The sequence below is a fragment of the Peromyscus maniculatus genome, chromosome 12 (assembly GCF_049852395.1).
Source record: "Peromyscus maniculatus bairdii isolate BWxNUB_F1_BW_parent chromosome 12, HU_Pman_BW_mat_3.1, whole genome shotgun sequence".
Taxonomy (NCBI): Eukaryota; Metazoa; Chordata; class Mammalia; order Rodentia; family Cricetidae; genus Peromyscus; species Peromyscus maniculatus.
Genome location: NC_134863.1, coordinates 56,518,690 through 56,541,582, shown reverse-complemented (window position 1 = coordinate 56,541,582; position 22,893 = coordinate 56,518,690). Strand labels below are relative to the sequence as shown.

Below are 22,893 nucleotides of genomic sequence, written 5' to 3'. Positions count from 1 at the left end.
ATTTTTGTAAATCTTTCTGACATTTCTAACTAAGTCTCCATAATTTTACATTATTTAATATTACCTGTTTCTAATTATCTTCTAGAAGCGAATATTTTAGGTTCTCTCTGCTTTACTATTTCACAACTGAGTTGAGATAATTTAAAACAGCCAAGAAAGATGAATAAAAGACCACGATGAAAACTCATAGAAAATCTATGTATTTTAAAAGCTACATAGCATTATTGACGATTAACAGTTAAAAAACATGTAATGGTGATTGAGAACGATTTCTTCTTGGCATGCTTTTTTTTTTTTTTACAATTGCCATTAAATTCTCATCTATTTCACAAGGTTTTTAAAATTTTGTTAAATTGTATCAGTAAGTACTGAAATTACTTATTCATTAAATACTAGATAATGATAAAAAAAATTCTATATTTATTGTATTGGACACTTAAAAGTAATTAAATTGGTTCATTCAAGAATGCTTAGAAAACATGAACATATATAGGTTCCCAAATAATTCACAATTTCTATCAACACTGAGATGGGAAAAAGTGAAAATGAAATCCAATTAATATTTCGTTTTGGATAAAACTGAGTAAATGAATTAATATAAGTCTGCTAGGCTAGGCCAGCATTAGAATGAAATAGTAAAGCTAATTTTGGAAGGCTGTTTTGTTTCCAGCATAAGGGTTAGCAAAACGTGATGCTAGTTTACTGTCTGATAACAAAAATAATCTTATAATCTGTGATAAATCTTATAATGTCAGACTCCATATACACACATTTAAATATATTCTTTGTTCTTAAATATTGAAATACTAGATGTTGTTTTTGAATTTTTTCATAAATACATTTGAGACCCCAAATGAGCCAATATTTCTAATAACAATGTACCATTTTCTATTAAAAATTACTATTTTTTATTTAGTTTGGTTCCCATTACTTCCATTGTGTTTAAAAGCTGACTAAGCCATAAGAAAATGATAACAAGTAACAACTAGAAAGCCCGTGGGCATAAATACACAATTTTATTCATTCTCAATGTTCTTTCTAAAGCCAATACCACCTTATGATCATGATAAATTGCTCTCCAGGCAATGCCCATTTTCCCTAGTGATTAATGTAATACCATTGAGTTTTCAGAGGTTGTTTTCTTAATTTGACTGGCCAGGAAGCATTTTCCCTGTTGAAAAACAGGTGTAAACATCAATACTCAAGATAAGAGAGTGATCTCATGCTGGTTTCGGTGTCTCCAGTGTGAAGAATTCAGCGGGTAGAGTCAGGCAGATTGAGTAGTGCTATTTATCAGAGTAAAGACCTAGAAAAATGTGTGGAGTTACTCAAAGACTTTTCCTGAAAGAATGACTAGAAACCTTTCAACTGCAAAATAATCTGTCAAGCATTGTAAATATATTAGGGTTCCATGACAAGCATATGAAACCAAACCCCAGTACAGTAATTACAGGTAATTGGGGAAGTGTTTCTCATTTCCTTGCTGTGTAAATCATATGTCTATCTGCTGGGAACAAAATTTCTCTCCAAGGATCTTTCTGAGGTTTTCATAGCTTGACACCAGCAGCATGGCTTGAGGTCTCTCTTTTCTACTCTAGATACTTGAGGCTGGTTTTAAGGAAATGAAGGAAGAGTTGGGCATTGCACACTAAGCTGTTCTTTCTGTTCATTGTTATCCCTGGATCTGAAACAATTTTTAACTGATGACAACTTGACTAATTCCAGACTGGAGACTGACTGGTATAGTTCAAACCCTCATTCAGTAACTTCTCTTCGTGTCCTGTATCCAAATAAGTCATAAGCTTCTCAGAACATCACATCGTGCTCCATACTAGTTGACTCAATACTTGTTAAAGACTCCTAGGTACTGCCAATTTGTTAGAAGGAGTTACCAGCTAATTGGGGTAAGAGTCACAAGACTTTAAACTGTACATTAACACCGTTTGTGAAAACAGGCAGAGCAAAATAACAATGATAACAACAGTTGGCTTGTTGTTTGTTTGTTTGTTCCTAAAGATTGCTCTCATCCTACTTCCTGTCACTTTCCTCTAAGGAAAAACAAAGGCATTTTTTTAACATGCATATACATACTCATCGTTAACACGTCCTTAATCTTATTGGTGGTATCTGTGTTGATTTCTGTATGTGTTGTTTCTTTGTTTACTTCCTTGACAAAGCATGTCATTTTTATTTTACATATGTGTATTTTGCTCATGCATGTGAGATTTTCAAATGACTCAAAGAACAAGTGCATTCTTGTCATTTTAAATTTCACTTTCAATATTGCAAGCCATTTACTTATTCTGCAACACAGCTCCCAGATTTTTTTTTTCCCTTTTGCGGAGCGTAAAAGAGAAGTGAAAGAAAAATGACAGAACCTGTGTGCTACAGTTGTTTTGTACCTGTTATTCTGTTTCAACTTATAAAATTAAGCCTAAATAAGATGTGTGTATTTATAATTTGAATCATTTGTGTTTCTCTTTTGTTTGCATGATATGATTTTATTTTATATTTTGTTTTTTTCCACTCACCAGATGTTCCCACCACTTTGCTTCCCACTACTATCATCCCCTCCCTTACCACTGCACCAGTAACAACCACTGTAGCCATAACAACCAGCCCAAGCACATCTGCATCAAGCAGCAGCAGAAGAGGTATGGTATGCTTCTTTGTTATAGCCTCAGAAGCCCAGCCATGGAGCTGTGCAGAAGGATCTTGTTCAGAATAGAATAACTAAAATCCAATTTACATATTTATATTATCTTAATTATAAGATGTAATTAGGTCAACAAGATTAGTATGAGTGGATTTACTAAAGTAGAGTATGAGTCAAATGGTATATTTTATTTTAAGTACCATGACTGGTATCAAAATAGTATGGGATGTCATTAAAAAACTTTCTCCAATACATTAAGCAAATGATATATGAAGACAGGACACAGATTTTGAATTGCCTTGAAATGTAAAGAAATAACATGCTCAATGATGCGGAGAGAGCATTTGGCTGTAAATACCCTACATTAATGTTACTGACTTGATATTCCTCTACAAATTGAAGTTTTCATGCTGTTGAATTTGTTGTAAAATGAACAGTCATGTGTGATTCACCACTTGGAACTTTCAGGTAAATACTCAAAATATATGCCATCATAAAGTGCTTCCACTTATAGAATATTCTACAATGGAATGTCCTAGAGTTTTCTGACCTAATGTAAATTTATAATTGGCTCTATGAATACTCTGTAATTGTATTTAAATAAGTATTTTTATTCAAACTAAAGACAGCAGACTTACTTAAAGGAATCGAAATATCCTCAAATTAAAAAAAAAAAACAATGACAGAAATTATATAGAGAAAGCATGCTTTAATTTTAATATATCCACAACAATGTACAGAGAGAATTTATCATTTAGCCCTTCCCTTTCCCTACTTACATGCATTTTGTGTCTTAAAGCTAAACTAACATTAAGTGTAGCAATTTAACTGGATGTTAATGGAAACTCTGTTCCTACAGGTAATTGAGTAATAACAAGAATGGTTTACTTTTATCTTTTCTATATCTTGCCTTATATGGTTTTTCTAGTACAGTACATGTTTCTTCAGAGTTGTTGCCTTTCACAACAGTTTAAGAAATCCGCTTTCCTGTTATTGCAGAAAAAAACATGTCTGGTAACTGTTAATTATTAATAATCATAGCCAGCTATATTATAACATGTCAATGAGTGGTGACAAAATAATTTGATATCAGCAGCAATAAGAGTTTCCTAGAAATACTTTGGTTATTTATGTCTTACTGAATGAACATATTTTCAGCTATATCTGAATTTATGTTAGCAGCATTTAAGGATTTTCTTACATATGTTTGTACTAACAGGAAAGAAAAAAAAAAAACAGAAAACCAAGAGGCAAAGTAAAATGTACTTAAGGCATTAGAATAACAAACATCTAAATTTCTCCTCTTCTTTATTTCACATACCCTTCCAATATCATTACAGATTGTACTTTATATATTTATATTACACTATGATGTTTTCATAAATTTTACGACACTAAAAGTGAGAGAATTAATCCTATTCTAGCACAAGCATGCCACTCAACATTAAAAGACATGTATATGTGGTCATGTTAGTGAGACTTTATGAGCTTAGCAACAGGACCACCAAAATGTGAACAAGATGATTACAATGGAGATGTGAACTACATGAGAAAAAAACCCACCAGACCTCAACCCTTCACAGGGAAATAAAGGTAACTGGAGAAACTAGGAATGAGAGAGGTGGCCTTCCCCAAACCCCAGGGAAGATTACACCAAGTGGTTGTTCAGTACCAAACTATCAGTCCTGAAAACCTACATATAAGTAACATTATATGGACTGAATAGATTATATTTGGGAATATATGTATATACAGATATATATATATATATATATATATATATATATATATATATCTGTGTGTATGAATATATATGTATATATACATATATATACACACAGTAACAGTTGATACAAGAGGTCATACATTTGAAAGTGAGTGGTGTGGGGATTGTATGGGACAATTTGGAAGAAGAAAAGAGAAGAGGGAAATGTTATAATTAAAACATAAAGTTCAGGGACTTTGTACTGATGGCTGGGGAAGTACTAGGCCCTCTGAATGTGGGTGACAGTTGGGTGGCTTGGTCTGTTTGCTGAGCCCCTGGCAGTGGGACCAGGATTTATCCCTTGTGCATGAACTGGCTTGTTGGAGTCCATTCCCTATGGTGGGATTGATGGTGGGGTTGGTGGCGTTGGTTAAGGGCAGAAAAGTCATGGGCCACTGCAGAACCCAGTGGTATCTTTTTAGAGCTTTATTAGGAGAGAAAATGGGTGGGGGCAGAGAGAGAGAGAGAGATGGGATAGGAGAGGAGCCAAGCCTGGTGGGGGAGGGAGCAGAAAGGAAACAGAGGGGGGGGGTCCTTTTTAAGGCGGGGATTGCGTGACCACATGGCAGGTACATAGTCCTCAGCACCACCTGATGACATAAGAGGCCAGACCAGGAAGAGTGAGGGCAGGATCCTAACAGGGACTATGGAGTTCTCAGGGGTCCCAGGGTTTAGCTATGTCCGGCGTGGGATATCTGAGGGAAAAAAAAAAATCTACGTACACTATGTTCTTATGTCTGTTAACTTTATTTCTCTAAGACAAAATCTATCAGTTCAGTTATAGCTCCACCAGACATTCAAGGCAGAAATAACTCTAGACATACCAAGCTCTTTATCTGTCTACTTATTTCTCTGGGATGAAATCCTTTCTCCATAACTACAGTTCCATTCAGTTCCCTAGCTCATAGTCCTGTTAAGTCCTGTTAACAACTAAACTCCTATGCTTCCAGCCTCATCTTCATCCTCTGTATCCTCTTTCTCCATCTCTGCTACTCTCTACTCAGAAAACTCTACCCAAGATCTGGCTTACCCTCTATGGAACCTCTGTCATCCTCTCTTCTCTCTTGTCAAGCTGTTCGGTCCTGGTCTACAGAAAATGCCTGCCCACCGGGCGGTGGTGGCGCATGCCTTTAATCCCAGCACTTGGGAGGCAGAGCCAGGTGGATCTCTGTGAGTTCGAAGCCAGCCTGGACTGCCAAGTGAGTCCCAGGAGAGACGCAAAGCTACACAGAGAAACCCTGTCTCAAAAAACCAAAAAAATAAAAAAATAAAAAAATAAAAAAAATAAAAAGAAAGAAAGAAAGAAAGAAAGAAAGAAAAGAAAGAAAGAAAGAAAGAAAGAAAGAAAGAAAGAAAGAAAGAAAGAAAGAAAGAAAGAAAGAAAGAAAGAAAGAAAGAAAGGAAATGCCTGCCCTTTCTTTCCCTGGGCAAGCAGTTCTCAACCTCCTCAGAAATGTTTTACTTCTCACCTTGATTAAGTACAAACCTCTTTTGCTTTCAGTCAATTGCTCTGGAGCACTACTAGGCCTCCTCAGGGTCTGAGCTTCATTAGCACAAGAAACAAAGCTAAGAGTCTCCAGCCAGCTTGTCTCCTAAGCTCAGCAGGAAGTTAGTAATTTAGTAGTTCAGCAGGTCAGGGGAGCCGAACTGTTTGCCAGTTGGTCTGGGCATGCAAGAATTTTATAGCATAAGAAAGCTGAAATATTAAAGGCTGGATATCACCAAATATTCATAATAAATGGCTTGCCTTTCGGCAGACCCTTGGCCAGTCAAAGTATAGCTTTAATACACAGCCAAATCTCTATAATATCTTTGTGACCCTCAAGAGGATACCTTACTCAGCCTTGATGCAGGGGGGAGGGGCTTGAACCTGCCTCAACTTGATGAGCCAATCTTCTTTGACTCCCCATGGGAGCCTTACCCCTTCCCCTCAAAATAAATTAAAACAAATATGCTTCTACACAAATACATAAAACAACCTCGTTTTATTTTCTGATTTAAGGATAGAAATAAATATTTAGAATCCAGTAAGATGTAAAGAAATAGAATATTTGCCTAACTAAAAATGTCATAATTTTGTGCATGTGATAAAAATGTAGAAGACACTGTATGTTAGCCTAATCCCATTTTTTTTCTCTTTTCTCTTCAACAAACATCTAGAGATCAGAGAAGTAACCAATGTCCCCTACATCATTAATATTCTTGCCAGATTTGGGGGAGAAATGTTCAGATAATTCATGCAATATGTAAGCAAGGTTGTGAGTATTTTCCTCAGTACGTTTTGTGATATGCAGTTCTTACACACTGCCAAACAGATTTGAGACTTGATGCAAATAAGTTTGGGGATAATTTCTTATTCATGTCATTATGTGGTTAATAGCATTGACAATAAAACCATATTGTCTGAGGAAAGATGAGAACTAAAGGGAAAGGAAAAAAAAAGCTCTGTAAAATTCTTCTTGTTTATCATTGCATTCTTTTCTCTGAATGTAATTTAAAATAAACTGAATACAAAAAAATTAAAGTAAAATAAACTGAATACATATGATTTTATTAGGATTAAGAAAAATTTCTTGAAATTTCATAAATTGTAGCATTTATCTTGTTGTGACTAGATCGTGACCCCCAGAGAGACCACCAAAGACGAGCATGCCGGAATGCAAAAGCAAGATTTAATTCTGGATATCAAAAGCAATACAAGCCTAGGCAGGGACTTTGTCCAATACATCCAACGCAGTGGAGACTGGAGGAAGCGCCCACCTGTCTGCAAGCTCAGTTTTTAAAGGGAAAAGTCACAAGGTTACATCATGTAGGAGTGCTAGTATGGGTACAATTCTAATTGGCTCGCTTCTAGGGACTTCTAGAAATTACTTGTAAGGGAGTGGTTGCCCACTACCATTTCTCATTGGCTGCCCTCAGGTGGAGGCATTTCTGTGATCAGTTACCCTGGAAACCTGGGAGAGGACATTCCATAGTCTGGCAGGCATTACCTCATGACTATCTTGTGACTCTACTTTTACACTTCCTGGTTTCTGGAATCTGAATTGACTGGTTTCAGTAACTAATGGCCTATTCCCAAAAGGAGAAATCTTAGGCCTTAGTTTTTGGGTGAAAGCATTTCTAAGATGGCTCATTTGGTCTCACAGTCTTTACAAGGATAAGTAGTTATAGCAAGTGAATCACAGCTAATATCTATATAATTTCATAATTCTTATTACCCACTGTTCTATCCCAAAAACGATATACATCCAGTTTGAAATAAATTTAAAGAACCATAGCTGTGTCCTAATTAGATGCTAAAATGAAATGTGCAAAATCAACTGCCCCAAATCATCTAGGTCATGACCTTGAGATTTGGTTTATCGCCATTTGTGTCAAATGAATTCCTTGTGAGAGGACTTGCAGCCATCTTAAGTACACAAGGCCAAGCTTGAGTTAGATGATTCATGTACCAGCAAAGGTGTTAAAATCCAAAGAAATGAATCTCTCTGAGAACCTGTGGGAAAGACAGGGAATAAATGCTGGAGTTGTCTTGGAGGCTCAGTGGTGGGTCTTTCTTTGAAGAGGATTTGGGCTTGGAATGGAGAACAAAAACAAGTCTTAGCATTTTCATCAAAACAAACAAATGAACACAAAAGAGAAACACTTGTTTCCCAGGGCTGCTTTATGAATTCAATAGATTAATTAAAATTTCCTAACTAATTAATATAACATTTTTTTTCAGAAAGAAATATTAGTAGAGGCCTATATTCAGGAAAGAAATTGAAAGTGTCCCACTCTGCATATCCCCTGGTTATATTTATAACCAAAGAAAAGGAGGTAACATACAGAAACAAATAGATTGGCAAAGCATCATTTATATTATATGGACGAGATGTGAAGACACATTTGGATTCTATTCTGGTCAGTTAGCAGCCTTGCTTGGATGGAGTGTAATTACTGTATTGGCTTATACTGTTTTCTGTAGTAAAATATATTCAAGTACCCAATTTGTTTTTATACTAACTTATGTTTTCATACACTTCTTACTTCTGGAAGTAACTTTCAACAAAATTTTATCACCATCCAAGGTCCATGACTTCATAGCTCTGGGTAGTTGCTTAGGTTTCTGGTATTAGGCTCTTATGTTAAAGAAGCTACCATAAAACTGTACCAATGTTACTGTCTAAACATGCAACAGACATTCTAATGTGGACAGGGGTATGCCCAATGTGTCTCAAATACATACAGCTAAAAGAAATTAAGGAATGTGGAGAGCCAAAGAAATATTCTTTTTTGTTTTATTAAGAATTTTTTTCATTCATTTTACACACCAATCAAAGATCTCTCTTCCCTCCACCCACCTGCCACCCTCCTCCCCCAAACCACCCCCCACTCCCCTCCACAAGAAGGCAAGGCCTCCCATGGTGAGGCACATTCAGTAGAGGCAAGTCCAAGCCCTTCCCCTTGCCTCAAGGCTGCATGAGGTGTCCCTTCATAGGTAGTGGGCTCCAAAAAGTTCCCTCATGCACTAGAGAGGGATTCTGATTCTACGGCCAGCCCCACCCCCACTCCAAGCAGATCAAGCTACACAATGGTCTCACCATGCAGAGGACCTAGTCCAGTCCCATGCAGGCTCCACAGCTGTTACTCCAACTTTCATGAGTTCCCAATAGTTTGGTTTGGTTGTCTCTGCAGGTTTCTCCATCATGATCCTGATGCACTTGCTCATAGAATCCCACCTCTCTCTCTTCTGCTGGACTCCTGGTGTTCTGCCTGGTGTTTGGCTGTAGATCCCTGTATCTGCCTTCATCAGTCATTGGTGAAAAGTTCTGTGATGACAGTTAGGGTATTCTCTGATCTGATGACATCATGAAATTTGCAGGCAAATGGATGGAACTAGAAAATATCATCTTGAGTGAGGTAACCCAGAATCAGAAGGACAAACATAGTATGTACTCACTCATAAGTGGATACCAGATGTAAAACAAAGGATAAGCAGACCACAACCCACAACTCCAGAGAAGCTAGCTGACAAGGAAGATCCAAAGAGGAATGCATGGATCGCCCTGGGAAGGGGAAATAGATGAGGTCTCCATGAGTGAACTGGGGATGAGGGGTGGGCAATGGAGGGCAGAGGATAGGGTATGAGAGCAAAAAGAGAATGGGATGGTCAACCTAGAACAGGGATGGAGTGGGAAAGCAATGAGAGAGATACCATGATGGAGGGAGATATCATGGGGAGAGAGAAACCTGATGCTAGGGAACTTGCCAGGAATCCCCAAGGATGACCCCAGATTGGACTCCCAGAAATAGTGGAGAGGTGACCTGAACAGAGAAGTATTCTTACATACAGAAGAATTCACTGACTAGTTATCCACTACCAATGGTCAGGTGTGAAACCATTTATGCAAGTAACATTATATACAACAAAGACAACAAAGAGTATGTGTGTGTGTGTGTGTGTGTATATATATATATATATATATATATATATATATATATATATATAATGAAAAATAGAGGCCATGAATTTGAAAGAGAGCAAGGAGTGGGGAGTAGTTTATGGGAGGATTTGGAGGGAGTAAGAGGGAGATGAGACTTCTTTATGGTAACAAATCTAAAGAAATAATTTTAAAAGTTCTATCACCTGAGAAAAGAAATACACTTAGGGCAGATTTATCCACTTATTAGGTAATTATCAGAGTAGAGTTTCGAAAAAGTGAATTGGTAATTTTAGAAAAATAAGAGGTCTATGTATAATTATTTAATGATGGGAGGTTTTATTTTCTTTTTTTTAAGATTTTTTTTATTCATTTTACAAACCAACCACAGATCACCCCTCTCTTCCCTCCTCCCACTGCCCTACCCTGCCCCCCAAACCTCAATCCATTCCCTCTTCTGACTTGGTAAGGCCTCCCATGAGAAGACAATAGAGCCTGGTACATTCAGTTGAGGCAGGTCCAAGTCCCTCCCTCTGCATCAAGGCTTTGCAAGGTGTCCCACCATAGGTAGTGGGCTCCAAAAAGTCAGCTCATGCACCAGGGATGGATCCTGATCCTATTGCCAGGGAGCCCCAGTTATTAAAGCAAATAACTCTCAGTTATGCAGAGAGCCTAGTTCAGTCCTGTGGAGGCTCCACAGCTGTAAAGCTAAATTTCATGAGTTTCTACTAGCTTGATTTGGTTATCTCTCTAGGTTTCTCTATCATGATATTGATGCCCCTTGCTCAAAGAATCCCTCTTCTCTCTCTTTGACTTGACTCCTGGAGCTCAGCCTGGTGCTTGGCTATAGATCTCTGCATCTACTTCCATCAGCTACTGGATGAAGGCTCTATGATGACAATTAGGGTATTCACTAATTTGATTACCGGGGTAAGCCAGTTCAGGCACCCTCTCCACTATCGCTAGTAGTCTAAACTGGGAACATCCTTGTGAATTCCTGGGAAATTTCCTAGCACCTGGTTTCTCCCTATTCCTGTGCTGTCTCCCTCTATCAAAATATCTCTTTCATTGTTCTTCCACTCCGTACCTGTTTCAGCTCAACCATCCCATTCCCTTATGTTCTCATTCCCCATCCCCTACCCTCTATTGCCCACCCCTCACCCCCAGTTCACTCATGGAAATCTCATCAATTTCCCCTTCCCTTGTGATCCATGTGTCCCTATTAGGCTCCTCCTTGTTCTTTAGGTTCTCTGGAGCTGTGGGTTGTAGTCTGGTTATCCTTTGACTTACATCTAGTATCGACTTATGAGTGAGTACATACAATGTTTGTCCTTCTGATTCTGGGTTACCCCACTCAGGATGATATTTTCTGGTTTCATCCATTTGCTTGCAAATTTCATGATGTCTTTGTTTTTATAACTGCTAAGTAGTACTCCATTGTGTATATGTACCACATTTTCTTTATCCATTCTTCGGTTGAGGGGCATGTAGATTGTTTCCAGGGTTAGGTTACTTCAAATAATGCTGCTATGAATATAGCTGAGCAATTGTCCTTGTGGCATGATTGAGTATTCCTTGGGTATATGCCCAAGAGTGGTATTGTTGCTGGAGGGCTTCTCTCCAGGCTCCACCAAGTCCCGCAGTCCCACAATCCACGTATAAAATAATCACTCAGTCGCTTATATCACTTATAAACTGTATGGCCGTGGCAGGCTTCTTGCTAACTGTTTTTATATCTTAAATTAACCCATTTCTATAAATCTATACCTTGCCACATGGCTGGTGGCTTACCAGTGTCTTTACATGTTGTTTATTCTGGCGGTGGCTGCAGTGTCTCTCCTCCTTCTTCCTGTTTCCCCAATTCTCCTCTCTCTTTGTCCCGCCTATACTTCCTGCCTGGTCACTGGCCATCAGTGTTTTATTTAAATAGAGTGATATCCACAGCATGGTATAGCTGGGTCTTGAGGAAGATTGATTCCCAATTTTCTGAGAAACCACTATACTGATTTCCAAAGTGGCTGTATAAGTTTGCACTCCCACCAACACTGGAGGGGTGTCCCGCCCTGTTCTACATCCTCTCCATCATAAGCTGTCCTCAGTGTTTTTGATCTTAGCCATTCTGACAGGTGTAAGATGGAATCTCTCAATTAAATACTTAAATTCTGTTAATTTACTAATTACTTTAATTTCAAACTACTTTTATTATGAACTTGAAAAAATGTTATGTAAGAATGATGCTAGGGCATTTGAAAGTTCCCAGGCTCTTGATCAACTATCTATGTTTCTTTTGAAGAATATCAGTTTTCCATTACATTTAAAGCATTGGTGATTTATGGTATATACCTAAAATCTGAAAGCTTTATAGATAATATTGCTTTTCAAGTTTCTTTTTTTTAACTCAGAGGCCTAAGAAAGTATTTTATTTCACAATATATACATATTATAGATGTATGAATTTATATTTATATTCTCCTTTATAAATGTTGTTTCTTTGAGTCACTGAACTAATTTCTAGTGAGTTAAATCTAATTATGAAAATGATTCTAAATAGTTTAAGGTGATTTTGACATTAAAAGAAGCAATATCTTACCATGGCATATTAAGGAAGAAAATTTTATCCATACTTAAGATATGTATAATTTTCATGTCATTAAAAAACCTTGTCAAGTTCTAGTAGTCATTAATGGCACCATCATTTTATAGACAATGACTTGAACTTAATTAAAATTCAGTTGTTTTATATGAGAAAAATAACTTATAAGTTGTGTATATTTACTATGGTATTTTAAATGAAAATCATAACTGACCCTTTATATGTAAGACAAAATTATTCCTAAATATTGATATCTCTTTCTATAAGAATATCCTATTGGTATGAGGATTACTTGTTCAGTATTAAGATATCTATGTCCTGTGAGTCTGTTCAAATAATCATATATTTTTAAATCTAAAATTATAACAAAATTCTTTATTTATTCAATGTAAATATCTGAATTATAGGTTTCATCCTAGAGAATTTATATCAAATTTTGTAATGGCAAATACATAGATTTTTGTTACTAAAAAAGTTGAACTGGAAAGATGGCTATGTGGTTAAAAGCACTTGCTGCTTTCCCTGAGAACCAGTATTCACTTCCTATTATCCATGGAGTAAGCTAACCATTGCCTGCATGTGCACATATTTGCATGTGGACATACACACATAAATAAATATTGAAATTAAAGTCTAAGAAAGCTATTACTTTGGTAATACTCTCAACTAGTTTATTAATTATGACTCTAGTTTAAATACAAATTTAGTTGATAATGCTGTTACGAAACAAAGAAGCAATTACTTTTCAATTAAAAAAAGAAAGACACAAACCTGGGATGTAGCTTAGTTCATAGAGTTCTTGCCTAGCAAGCACAAGTCCCTGGTTCAATCTCCTGTATATTATGAACCAGTACAATAGCTGTAAGTAATCTCAACACGTGGAAGTTAGAGGCAATGCTATAACAGAATGTAACAGAATGAATTAGATATTTCAGGATCAATGTTTATTTCTTATATTTCTCAAGGTAGCTCCATATCAAAGGCATATATTTGGTATGAGGTAAGGGCCTTCTCCTTATTTAGTGACTCCTACTTCTGTTACCACATAGTAGAAGGGTGACAGCATACATTCCAGTCAAGAAGGGCTCATACTCATCAACTGAGATGCATCTATCTCAAATGTCTATCTCTAGATCTTCCAATGTAGTAGTTAGGTTTGCAACATATGAATTGGGATTTGACAAAATCTTCAGACCAAAATTCAATAATATGTGTGTGTGTGTGTGTGTGTGTGTGTGTGTGTGTGTGTGTGTGTGTATGTTGACCTTATAGCTAGGAAAGCTTTATCATGCATCTAAAATTAATGTAGCTTCAGTATATACATTTTAAACCCCATTGTTAAAATTGTAGGTTACAATCCTGAAAATTATAAAATAAATACTTAATTTAGCAAATATAGCTGAATATATAGAACTATATGTAAACACATTCTCCAAATATTAATTCTGAAAGGTTTTGATGAATGACTGCTTTACCTCTCTAAAATACTGAAGCAATTATAATGAAAGTTCATTTTAACAGACGTGAGCTATGTAATTTTAAAATAAAATTTACCTCAGAATTTGCTTTATACCAGCATAGAGAATTTGATATGGATATCAAAGTGGTTTTCAACTTGTGGGTGACAACTCCTTTAGAGGTCAAAAGACCCTTTCGCAGTCACCACATAATACCATATGAAAACACAGATATTTGTATTACAATTCATAACAGTAGCAAAACTATAATTATGATGTATCAATAAAAATAATTTCAAGGTTGGGGTCACCAGAATGTGAGGAACTGTATTAAAGGGTTCAGCATTCAGAAGTTTGAGAATCACTGGTATAGACTGTTTTAATTCTCATCAGTTGTCTGAAATACATTTCTAAAAAGAATATTACCTGTCTGCTTATTCTTTCCATTTTAAAATAAAAGCGTCCAAGTATGATAAACACAAAATGATATATGCACTCGAAACTACCGCCAAAAGCATTCATTTAATTAAAATAGGCATAAATCATCAATGATTTTAGTTGTGCTTTACTATGTGTGTCCAGAATGTGTGTGTGCATGGGTTACAAATCCTGTATGCCATTAATCAATTTTTTATTTGTTTTTACTAGTATTTTTGCTCTTCCTTCTTTTATATAGATGACTCTAAGTAGAAGATTACAAAGAGATAACAATTTGTCAGAATAAGAGAAAAGAGGTTGAGCCATAACAAAGAATGATTGCAGCATAATCATGATTGTTCTGAATAAGTCAGAATAAAGTCACTCAAATAGAGCATTAAGTGTGTCAGGAATATATCATTTCGACACAGTTAAGTCTCAAAGTGTGCAAATCAAGAAGTTGTTTATGAGCTTTTATTATGAGTGCTTAGCTATTAAAAAGGTTTCTGGTTTTACAGTACTAATAAAACACAATTTGCATGGTGTTGTAGGCTTTTAAAAATTAAGTGTCAATATTGGAAGTTATTCTGTACCTGCATAGGAGGTTTCTTCGCCAATGTAGTAAGCCAGATCAAGCTAAATTAAAAGTAAAAGACCAGGATTAATAGGAAAAGCACTCCTAGGTGAGTCCTCCAGCACCCAGAGATGAGGAGGTAGTAGGAGAGAAATCACAGGATGGGGCTTAAACACCCTGTAGATGCAGAGCAATGACCTGGCCTCCAAAAGCTGGGTTTGTATCCAATTATAAACCTTGAGTGGGGACTTGGGGAGCTGACAGCCTCAGAGGAGGAGCCGCTGCAACCGCCAGGGATGCAGAAGTGGACTTTTTGGCAATCCTTCTGGAAGGGTGAGGTTTGGAATGGGGCTGAGCTGGGGATTTCAACTGAACATCTTTTTTTTTTTTTTTTTTTTTTTTTAATTTTTTTACTTGATAAAATTAAGTACTAATTTCTTATCCAGACAATCTGTGTACAGAAAGCTGTTTATTTGCAAAAAGACAGGCGTCAATATTTCATCTAATATAAAAGATGATGTCTATCTTACAGTCTTTGGGAAAAACTATGTAATATGAAGTTGTGTCTTTTTTATAATTAAGTATATGAAAGACAGTTAATATTGGGAACAAGATACCAGGTATATTTCTATCTCGGAATGAACCAACAGTGGGTATGATCTGTGGTTGAGGTACCTTCAGTTCCACTGTGAGTCACATTGCTGCCTCGACCTCTCCATGGATAAGGAGGATTGCTTGCTGAGAGTTCAGGTGATCCAACCAGGTAGTAAGCAAACTTTGGAATCAGTGCCATGACTCAGATAATTCAAGGCAGCCTGGCATAAAACGCTGCAGCTTTGTAGCAGATCTCATTTGGAAGGGCAAAGTTTATCACTAATTTTATATAGTCATTTCTATAACGAAATGAATCTACTTCTGATTCATGTGATCTTGTCCTCTGACATAGTTTGAAAAAGACTTTAAATATTTACTGGCTTTTACAACTATAAGACATATGTCAGAAAAATCTGTGTTTATAATTTTTCTCAGTAGCATTCCATAAGGACATGGTACAATACAGTAGATTATTGTATTTTCTCACAGCAGACTTATAGGCTGCCCACTGTAAGATAGCAAAAGCTTTAAGGCATTTTATTTTAACCTTGCCTCTCTGTTTGACTTACATTAACTTAAATCAATTCTTGTTACACTAGTTTATATATTCTAAGTTTTTAGGACTGTTTGTTGTTTTCATGTATGTAAATTTAAAACTATCCTAAGTGATTGTACAGTGATAAATCCTTAATTTAACACAGTCTAGTAATGTACAAGTATTTCTTGCAATAAAACTCTGAGAAACAAGAGATGCCTTAATTAATTTTCTTATGTTCATTTATGTATACACTTATTCATGTAAATATTAAATTAAAATTATGCCACAATTATTTCAGAAAGCACATTGCTTTTAAAGAACTGGGTCTAAAAAGAATTACATGTGATCCTCTGTTTCATATTTTAAATGCATGACTCATATATGAATAAATATTTCTAGAACATCTCTGAAATTACTTTTAAAGTCATTAATAAACTAAACTGGCTGCATATTTCTTACTAACGGATGAATTAAATTAGGAGCTCTGCCTTTGAAGCGGGAGAGATTGCCAGCATTGCCCTTGTTGCTTTGACACTCTGCATGAAACATAGTTAATAACCTCCATCTAAGCTCAGTGAAACACTGGATTGATACTAATTACACCAACTTTGGGAGAGAAGATGACCTTGACTTCAGCTGGAACTTTTAGCCAGGACAACAAATAAACCCAAATGCCACCACGCCTGACTTCTGAAAAGGGTCTAATAAAATCTATTAACTTTGGAGAGTTTGTAGAATTGCAATAAGTGCTCCGATAATTGTAGTACTTTAAACTTCTCTTGCTTCAATAATACAGTAGTTTCCTATTCCTCTAGATTTCAAATAAGCTCCTATCTGCTTTCAGTATTCACTTAAGGTAGTTTGTGGCCAGAAAATGGAAGGCTTCCTGAGCTAGTTGATGGGAAGAATGTGTAAGGCGATTACAGGATGAGGAAACAGGGTCTGCTGACTTCTGAAATAGGGAAATAAAGTTTATGCAATTTTATTCTCATCAGCGCTGTAGCTGAAGTTTTCCTGTGCTTGTCTGGCACCAAGGTCCCATAGCCACTTATAAAATTCCTGTGTCCCGCCTGATCCTGCAACTGCTCAGACCCAAGTAGACACACATAAGCTAATAATTATTTTAAACTATGGTCATATCAGGCTTCTTGTTATCTAGTTCTTGTATCTTAAATTCAGCCCATTTTTGTTAATCTATATGTTGCCACATTTTTTGTGGCTTTACCTCTGTGCCACTTCATGCTGCTCCCTGGACAGCAGACTGGCATCTCCTACTTAGTCTTCCTCTTCCCAGAATTCTCATTGTCTGCTTATCCCGCCTATACTTCCTGCCTGTCTACATTCTGGCCAATCAGCGTTTTATTAAACCAGTGTACAAAAGCATTATTCTACAACAAATGTTCATGAAGAAATTCTGAAAATGCTGATTCTTACATAAACAAATACCTTTGTAAAATGTTTAAGATGTTTCACTAAATATATGTAGAGAAAGCAGAAGAGAATCTCCAAAGGAAGTAATTAAAATTTTTTTTTTTTTTTTTTTTTTGGTTTTTCGAGACAGGGTTTCTCTGTGTAGCTTTGTGCCTTTCCTGGAGCTCACTTGGTAGCCCAGGCTGGCCTTGAACTAACAGAGATCCGCCTGGCTCTGCCTCCCAAGTGCTAGGATTAAAGGCGTGCGCCACCACCACCCGGCTAATTAAAAATATTTAATAAATTACTTTTTTAATTTGTGAGACTATAATTTAATTATAATATTTCTCCCTTCCCTTTGCTCCATCCAAATTTTTTTTTAATTGCCTTTTGTGGAACAGACCTTTGGAATGTCTTTCTTGGCAACTTAGTTTTGTAAAATTCATCATAAACTGCTGAGTCAGCCTCTTGATGACTTTTGTTCTTCAATGACTTCCATGGATCCTTCTGGCATTACAAAAAGTGGCCAGCAGGAAAGAAGTTTCTAGCTCATAGAACATATCTTTTTGACTGGATAAAAATGCCTAGGGAAAAATAAAATGCTTAGAAGCATGACTGCTGAGCTCCCATTATCTGGGATTATAGTTATTTTTCCACTTATAGTAATAGAATCTTACCTGAAGTAAAATAGCTAAAAATGTGGCCCAACACAAAATTGTAAACTTACCTCAAGCACTGTAAGATTTTCTTTTGTGTGGCTTGTTTTGTCAATACTCCCAGAAAAGTTGTAGATGACAATGCTGTGTTCTAATGTCAAAAGGTTAGATTCCCCTTAGTAAAAAGCAATAATACTAACCACATAATTGTTAAAATTAGATATAGTAATACTTTTAACTTAAAATAATATCAGAATCACAATAAGTATTAGCTTTTATAATATTTCTTACAAAATTGTTACAATTATCCAAATTTTGCATGATATAAATGATTTTCTTCTTTTGAGCTGCCTGTGAAGTAGCTGGCAATTGTGAGTAGGAGCCATATTGTACAGCAGCTTGACCATCTTCTTTTGGTAAATAACCAAAACTTTATGCGACCCAGCTACAACAATCCTAGACACAGTCCCAAAGAAACCATAATCTACCACAGAGATATTTGCACATTTTCAATCCTGGTCTGTTCACAAAAGCAAGGGAATGGAATCAGACTTCATGTCAATCAATGGATGAATATTGATCAACATCGTCAATCAGTAGATCATGTAACTCTGGCACATGTACACAGGCAGTTTTATTTATCTGTAAAGAAATACAAAATTAAGGAATTTTCAGAAACATGAATACACCTGGAAAATTAGTATTAAGACTTATGATCCACAATTATATATATAATGACTACATGTAATCTCTGTCTTATGAATTTCATAGCCTGTAGGATGTGTGTGTGTGTTTGTGTGTGTGTGTGTGTGTGTGAGTGTATGAGAATGAGAGAGGAAGGAGAGAGAGAGAGAGAGAGAGAGAGAGAGAGAGAGAGAGAGAGAGAGAGAGATGGAATGTAAATATGAACAAAGTCATTTCTATCCTGTATTGTTTGGATAATTCTAAGACATAAATATGGATAAAACCTAAAAAGTTAAAAAGGAGATAAAGATATGATAATATAAGTGCCTAGTAATGGCAGGGGAAAGGTAAAAGAAGACATGTGACATGAATAGGAAAAGACACTAAGAGAAAGGTTACACCTGGGAATGGGTAGGTGAAGGAAAAATGGGGTAAGAAAGGAAAATATTTACTAAAACATAATTATTTGAAAAATTCCATAATTTTTATCTAACACTTTGTATGCTAATTTCAAATGGTTAAAAAACATTACTGTCATTTTAATAATCTGAGTGATTTTGTAAAATTAAGAATCTCTTGTAAACGTAAGTTGATGCTCTATCTTCATTTATCTTCGATAATTTGGCCTTTCAAAATAAGTGACTTGACCTCATTTTTATATTAAACATATTTAATGATTTGCTGTTATTCCTAAGTACAATTCCATATTCATGTTTGATACACTCACCTGTGAAGCTGATTAATGATCATAAAATTCACTTGATTAAAATACTTTTAAAATCATCTGGTAAATTAAACATCTGTGTGAAGCATTTGATATATTTCCTTAACACATTCAAGGTAAGATAAACATTCATTATCGTATCTCACTATCACAGTAGTTACAAGGGCACATCTCCTTTAGATTTCTTTTGCGTTTAAATAATCTTCCTGAAAATATGAATAGACTTCCCCCAAATTGGAAAGAATACAATTCCCATATTCTTTATTTTATATAGTGGCACATTACACGATACCTGTTTTATGTTTCCAACTTTGTTTTTGAAATGCACACAGAGGGCAGAATAAATTTTGTGGTGGCGGTTTATTGAGACAGCATGTCATTCTTTTACCTAAACTGTCATGGAAGTCACTCTAGCCCAGATTTTCCTACTCAAGGTGATCCTCCTGCCTCCTGCCTCAGCCTTGGAAAAATATACATATATTTGAATATTTAGGCATATAAAATGATGGCACGCTGTATGCTTAGTGAATCTAACCAAAATTTCATATTTAAAAATACAAATATCTTAATAATTTTTTAGTCTGACAAAGTATAATTGTATTTGTTTAAGTCATTTCGTCACTGAATTAAACTTTAGCAGGCTTGCATAATTACAATTAAGAAGCAGAAAAATAGGGCAAATGATCTACATGATTTTAAAGTTCTCATCTTTCTTATTTTATTTATTTGAATTAATTCACTTCATCCTAATGAACATATGAATAAAAACATCATCTCACAGTTGGTTTAAGGAAGTGACGTAAATGCCTGCCAGTGCTCAATGTTCACACCTCAGGGCATTTCTATACAGCTAGATTTGCCGTTCTGATACGTGGTCTTCACCAAGAGTTTTCTACCTTCTATATCAATCACATTTTTATTCACTAATCCATCACAAATATGTACAAAATAAACTATGACGACTTTTAAACTAAAAGAAAAAGGATAGCTTTATATGCTCTTTCATCACTCATGTGTCCTTCTACTAGAATTTTGCTCTTCCTCATCTTAAAATGCTATTCTTGATCATGTTTCACTCAAAACCATACTGATGCATCAATCAAATACTATCTTGATTTACTGCAATATCCTTGGATTTACATGTATTTGGAATTTAAAAATAACAACAAAGTAGAATGATGGAAACAAAAATCTTAAGAAGGGGGACCTACTTCTGAACCTTGTTCTGTGTGAGAACACAGGATCCCAGAGGAAAGACCTGTAGTGCATATGACCATGCAGCATTGTGCTGAATGGTCTGAAACAACACCCTGTTATCATGCTTCCCTCTGCAAAACCCATGGCAGGTGTTCTTTTCCACTGTAAATAAGTATCAGCTTGTAGTTTCTAATTTTGTACTAATTAAAATTACATGATTCAGAAACAATAATAGGGAAAACAAAAAAAAAAAAAGTTTTCTTATGCGGCCAAGAAGGCTGGCTTTAAATTTGTGATTGTATTAAATCAGCCTTCCAAATGCTGGGAGGGATTACAGGCTCTCAGAAATGTTTTTAAATTTAAAAGACAACTATGGTGATTAGCTCTTTGGATAGCTTTTTCCTGCAAATCTGGTTTTAGTAATTCATTAGCCAAGTCAAAAAGTCAATGATTCCCTAATTCTGCATCTTTGAAATCCTATCCTTATGTGTGTCAGTAATACTTCCTTGCCTAGTAACTGTCTTACCTCCATATACCCAGTGCCAGAACCTCATCATATAGCCAGAAGTGATGTGTGGCCAGTGTGGAGCTTTGACACCGTTGCCCTCCATAAACTGCTCTTCTGAGTTGAGTCAAGGTCAAAGTTATCATTTCCATCTTTTCACGCAGGGTGACTTTAAAATGAAACCATTTGTTTAAGTTGCAGCTGGAGTCTTAGGATTTCAAAAACACTGAATCCATGTGGCTTCGAAAACACAGAATCCTAATATATAGAGCAACATAACCTCTATTACCTGAGCATAGAAGTATTTTAAGCCTCCAGAATGTTGTCTCTGTGAAAGCTCTTCACATCATTTGCCCAACTATCACATAATTGTGTTAAAAGAAACATGGAGTTTAATATCATCCCCTTGATCATTTTTTTCTTAATCTGTAAACACAGAGATAATAACATATGTGAGAACTGGTGGGAAAATGTAATGAATTATAAACTTCTCTCTCATAGATGTCTTATTTAATAACTCCCCTTGACCTGGGAATCACTGATTATTTTTAATGTTTGAAATGAAAAATACCCAAACTTTAGAAATGCCAAAATGAAAATAATCAATTTGTGTAAAACCGTATTTTAAAATTTAGTCAACTGAGTTTTTACTGTGCATGAATCAGATTAATATCAGAAGTCATTTGTGTAACTGGGTTAAACAATATTAAGTGTGGATGTGAACTTGTTACATTTTCTTTGTATTTACTTGTATTTTTGTTTTGTTTTGTTTTGTTTTTCTGAGAGGTGTTTTGTCCATTAGTAGATGATATGAACATACCATTCAAGAAAGGGAGACAACATCAGAACAGAATCTTCATAAAGACAGGACTCCTGAATAGTCTCTAAATTTCATGATCTGACTCGACAGTTTCTCATGTCATGAGGCAGGCCTTGAGTCTGCTATGGAGCTGAAGATAAATTTGAACTTCTTCTCCTCCCGCCTCTACATACTGATTGCTGGTGTTGCAAGTCTGCCTTAGACTTCCCAGTTTAATGCAGTGGGTGCTACTGAAATCAGATCTTCATGCATGGTAGACAATCCCTTTACCAACTGAGCTACATCCTCAGACCTTCTTCTACTCAAATATTAGCTGCAGACACCAGTCATACATTCTATGAAAGAAAATAGATTATGAGACTAGAAATACAGTATTAGAGAACAATTGAAGGATTACCTGAACTTTGACTACACAGCTTACATTTTCTCTGTGAAGTAAATGGAAGTACCTTGCCTGGATGGATGGAGCAATGTAATGGAATGTATTTGTTAAAAGGTGATAAGGGTTCTATATACTGCTACACAAAAGGAATATGAAATTGGGTACAAACTTGCATTTCTTAAAGAAGTTTTCATTATTCTTTTTATTAATAAGTATCTACTTTCATCAGGCACTATGGCAAATGTTATGGGACAGATAAGTAGCACATGGGTGCATCAATGACTTCAGGAGGACAAAAGTTATAAGGGGGAGGCCATGATTTTTTTTCTCAGAAGTCATGTTGGGGAACCTTCCTGAGGAAGTACTTTATATGGTGAAAGGTTTGTTTGGGGACGTGGAGGGATGAGAGAAGATGGAACTTCCACTGAGAAGCAATGCTGAATACACAGGTGCTGAAGGAAAGATTAGCTGGCTGAACCCCATCTCCCCACAAAGAGT

The 22,893-nt window shown here is 35.9% G+C and overlaps 1 protein-coding gene across 4 annotated transcripts in view; it reads left to right on the top strand.

Annotated features, from left to right (window-relative positions):
- The window catches only part of Cadm2 (cell adhesion molecule 2), a 984,450-nt gene that overhangs the window by 913,312 nt on the left and 48,245 nt on the right, over window positions 1-22,893 (top strand). For 2 of the 4 annotated variants that reach the window (XM_016009325.3, XM_042259481.2), the window contains one exon: window positions 2,535-2,654. The exons of the other annotated variants lie outside the window; for them this stretch is intronic. In XM_016009325.3, the coding sequence (XP_015864811.1) occupies window positions 2,535-2,654 (120 nt within the window). The remainder of the gene's footprint in view (window positions 1-2,534; window positions 2,655-22,893) is intronic. 4 annotated transcript variants of the gene reach the window in all.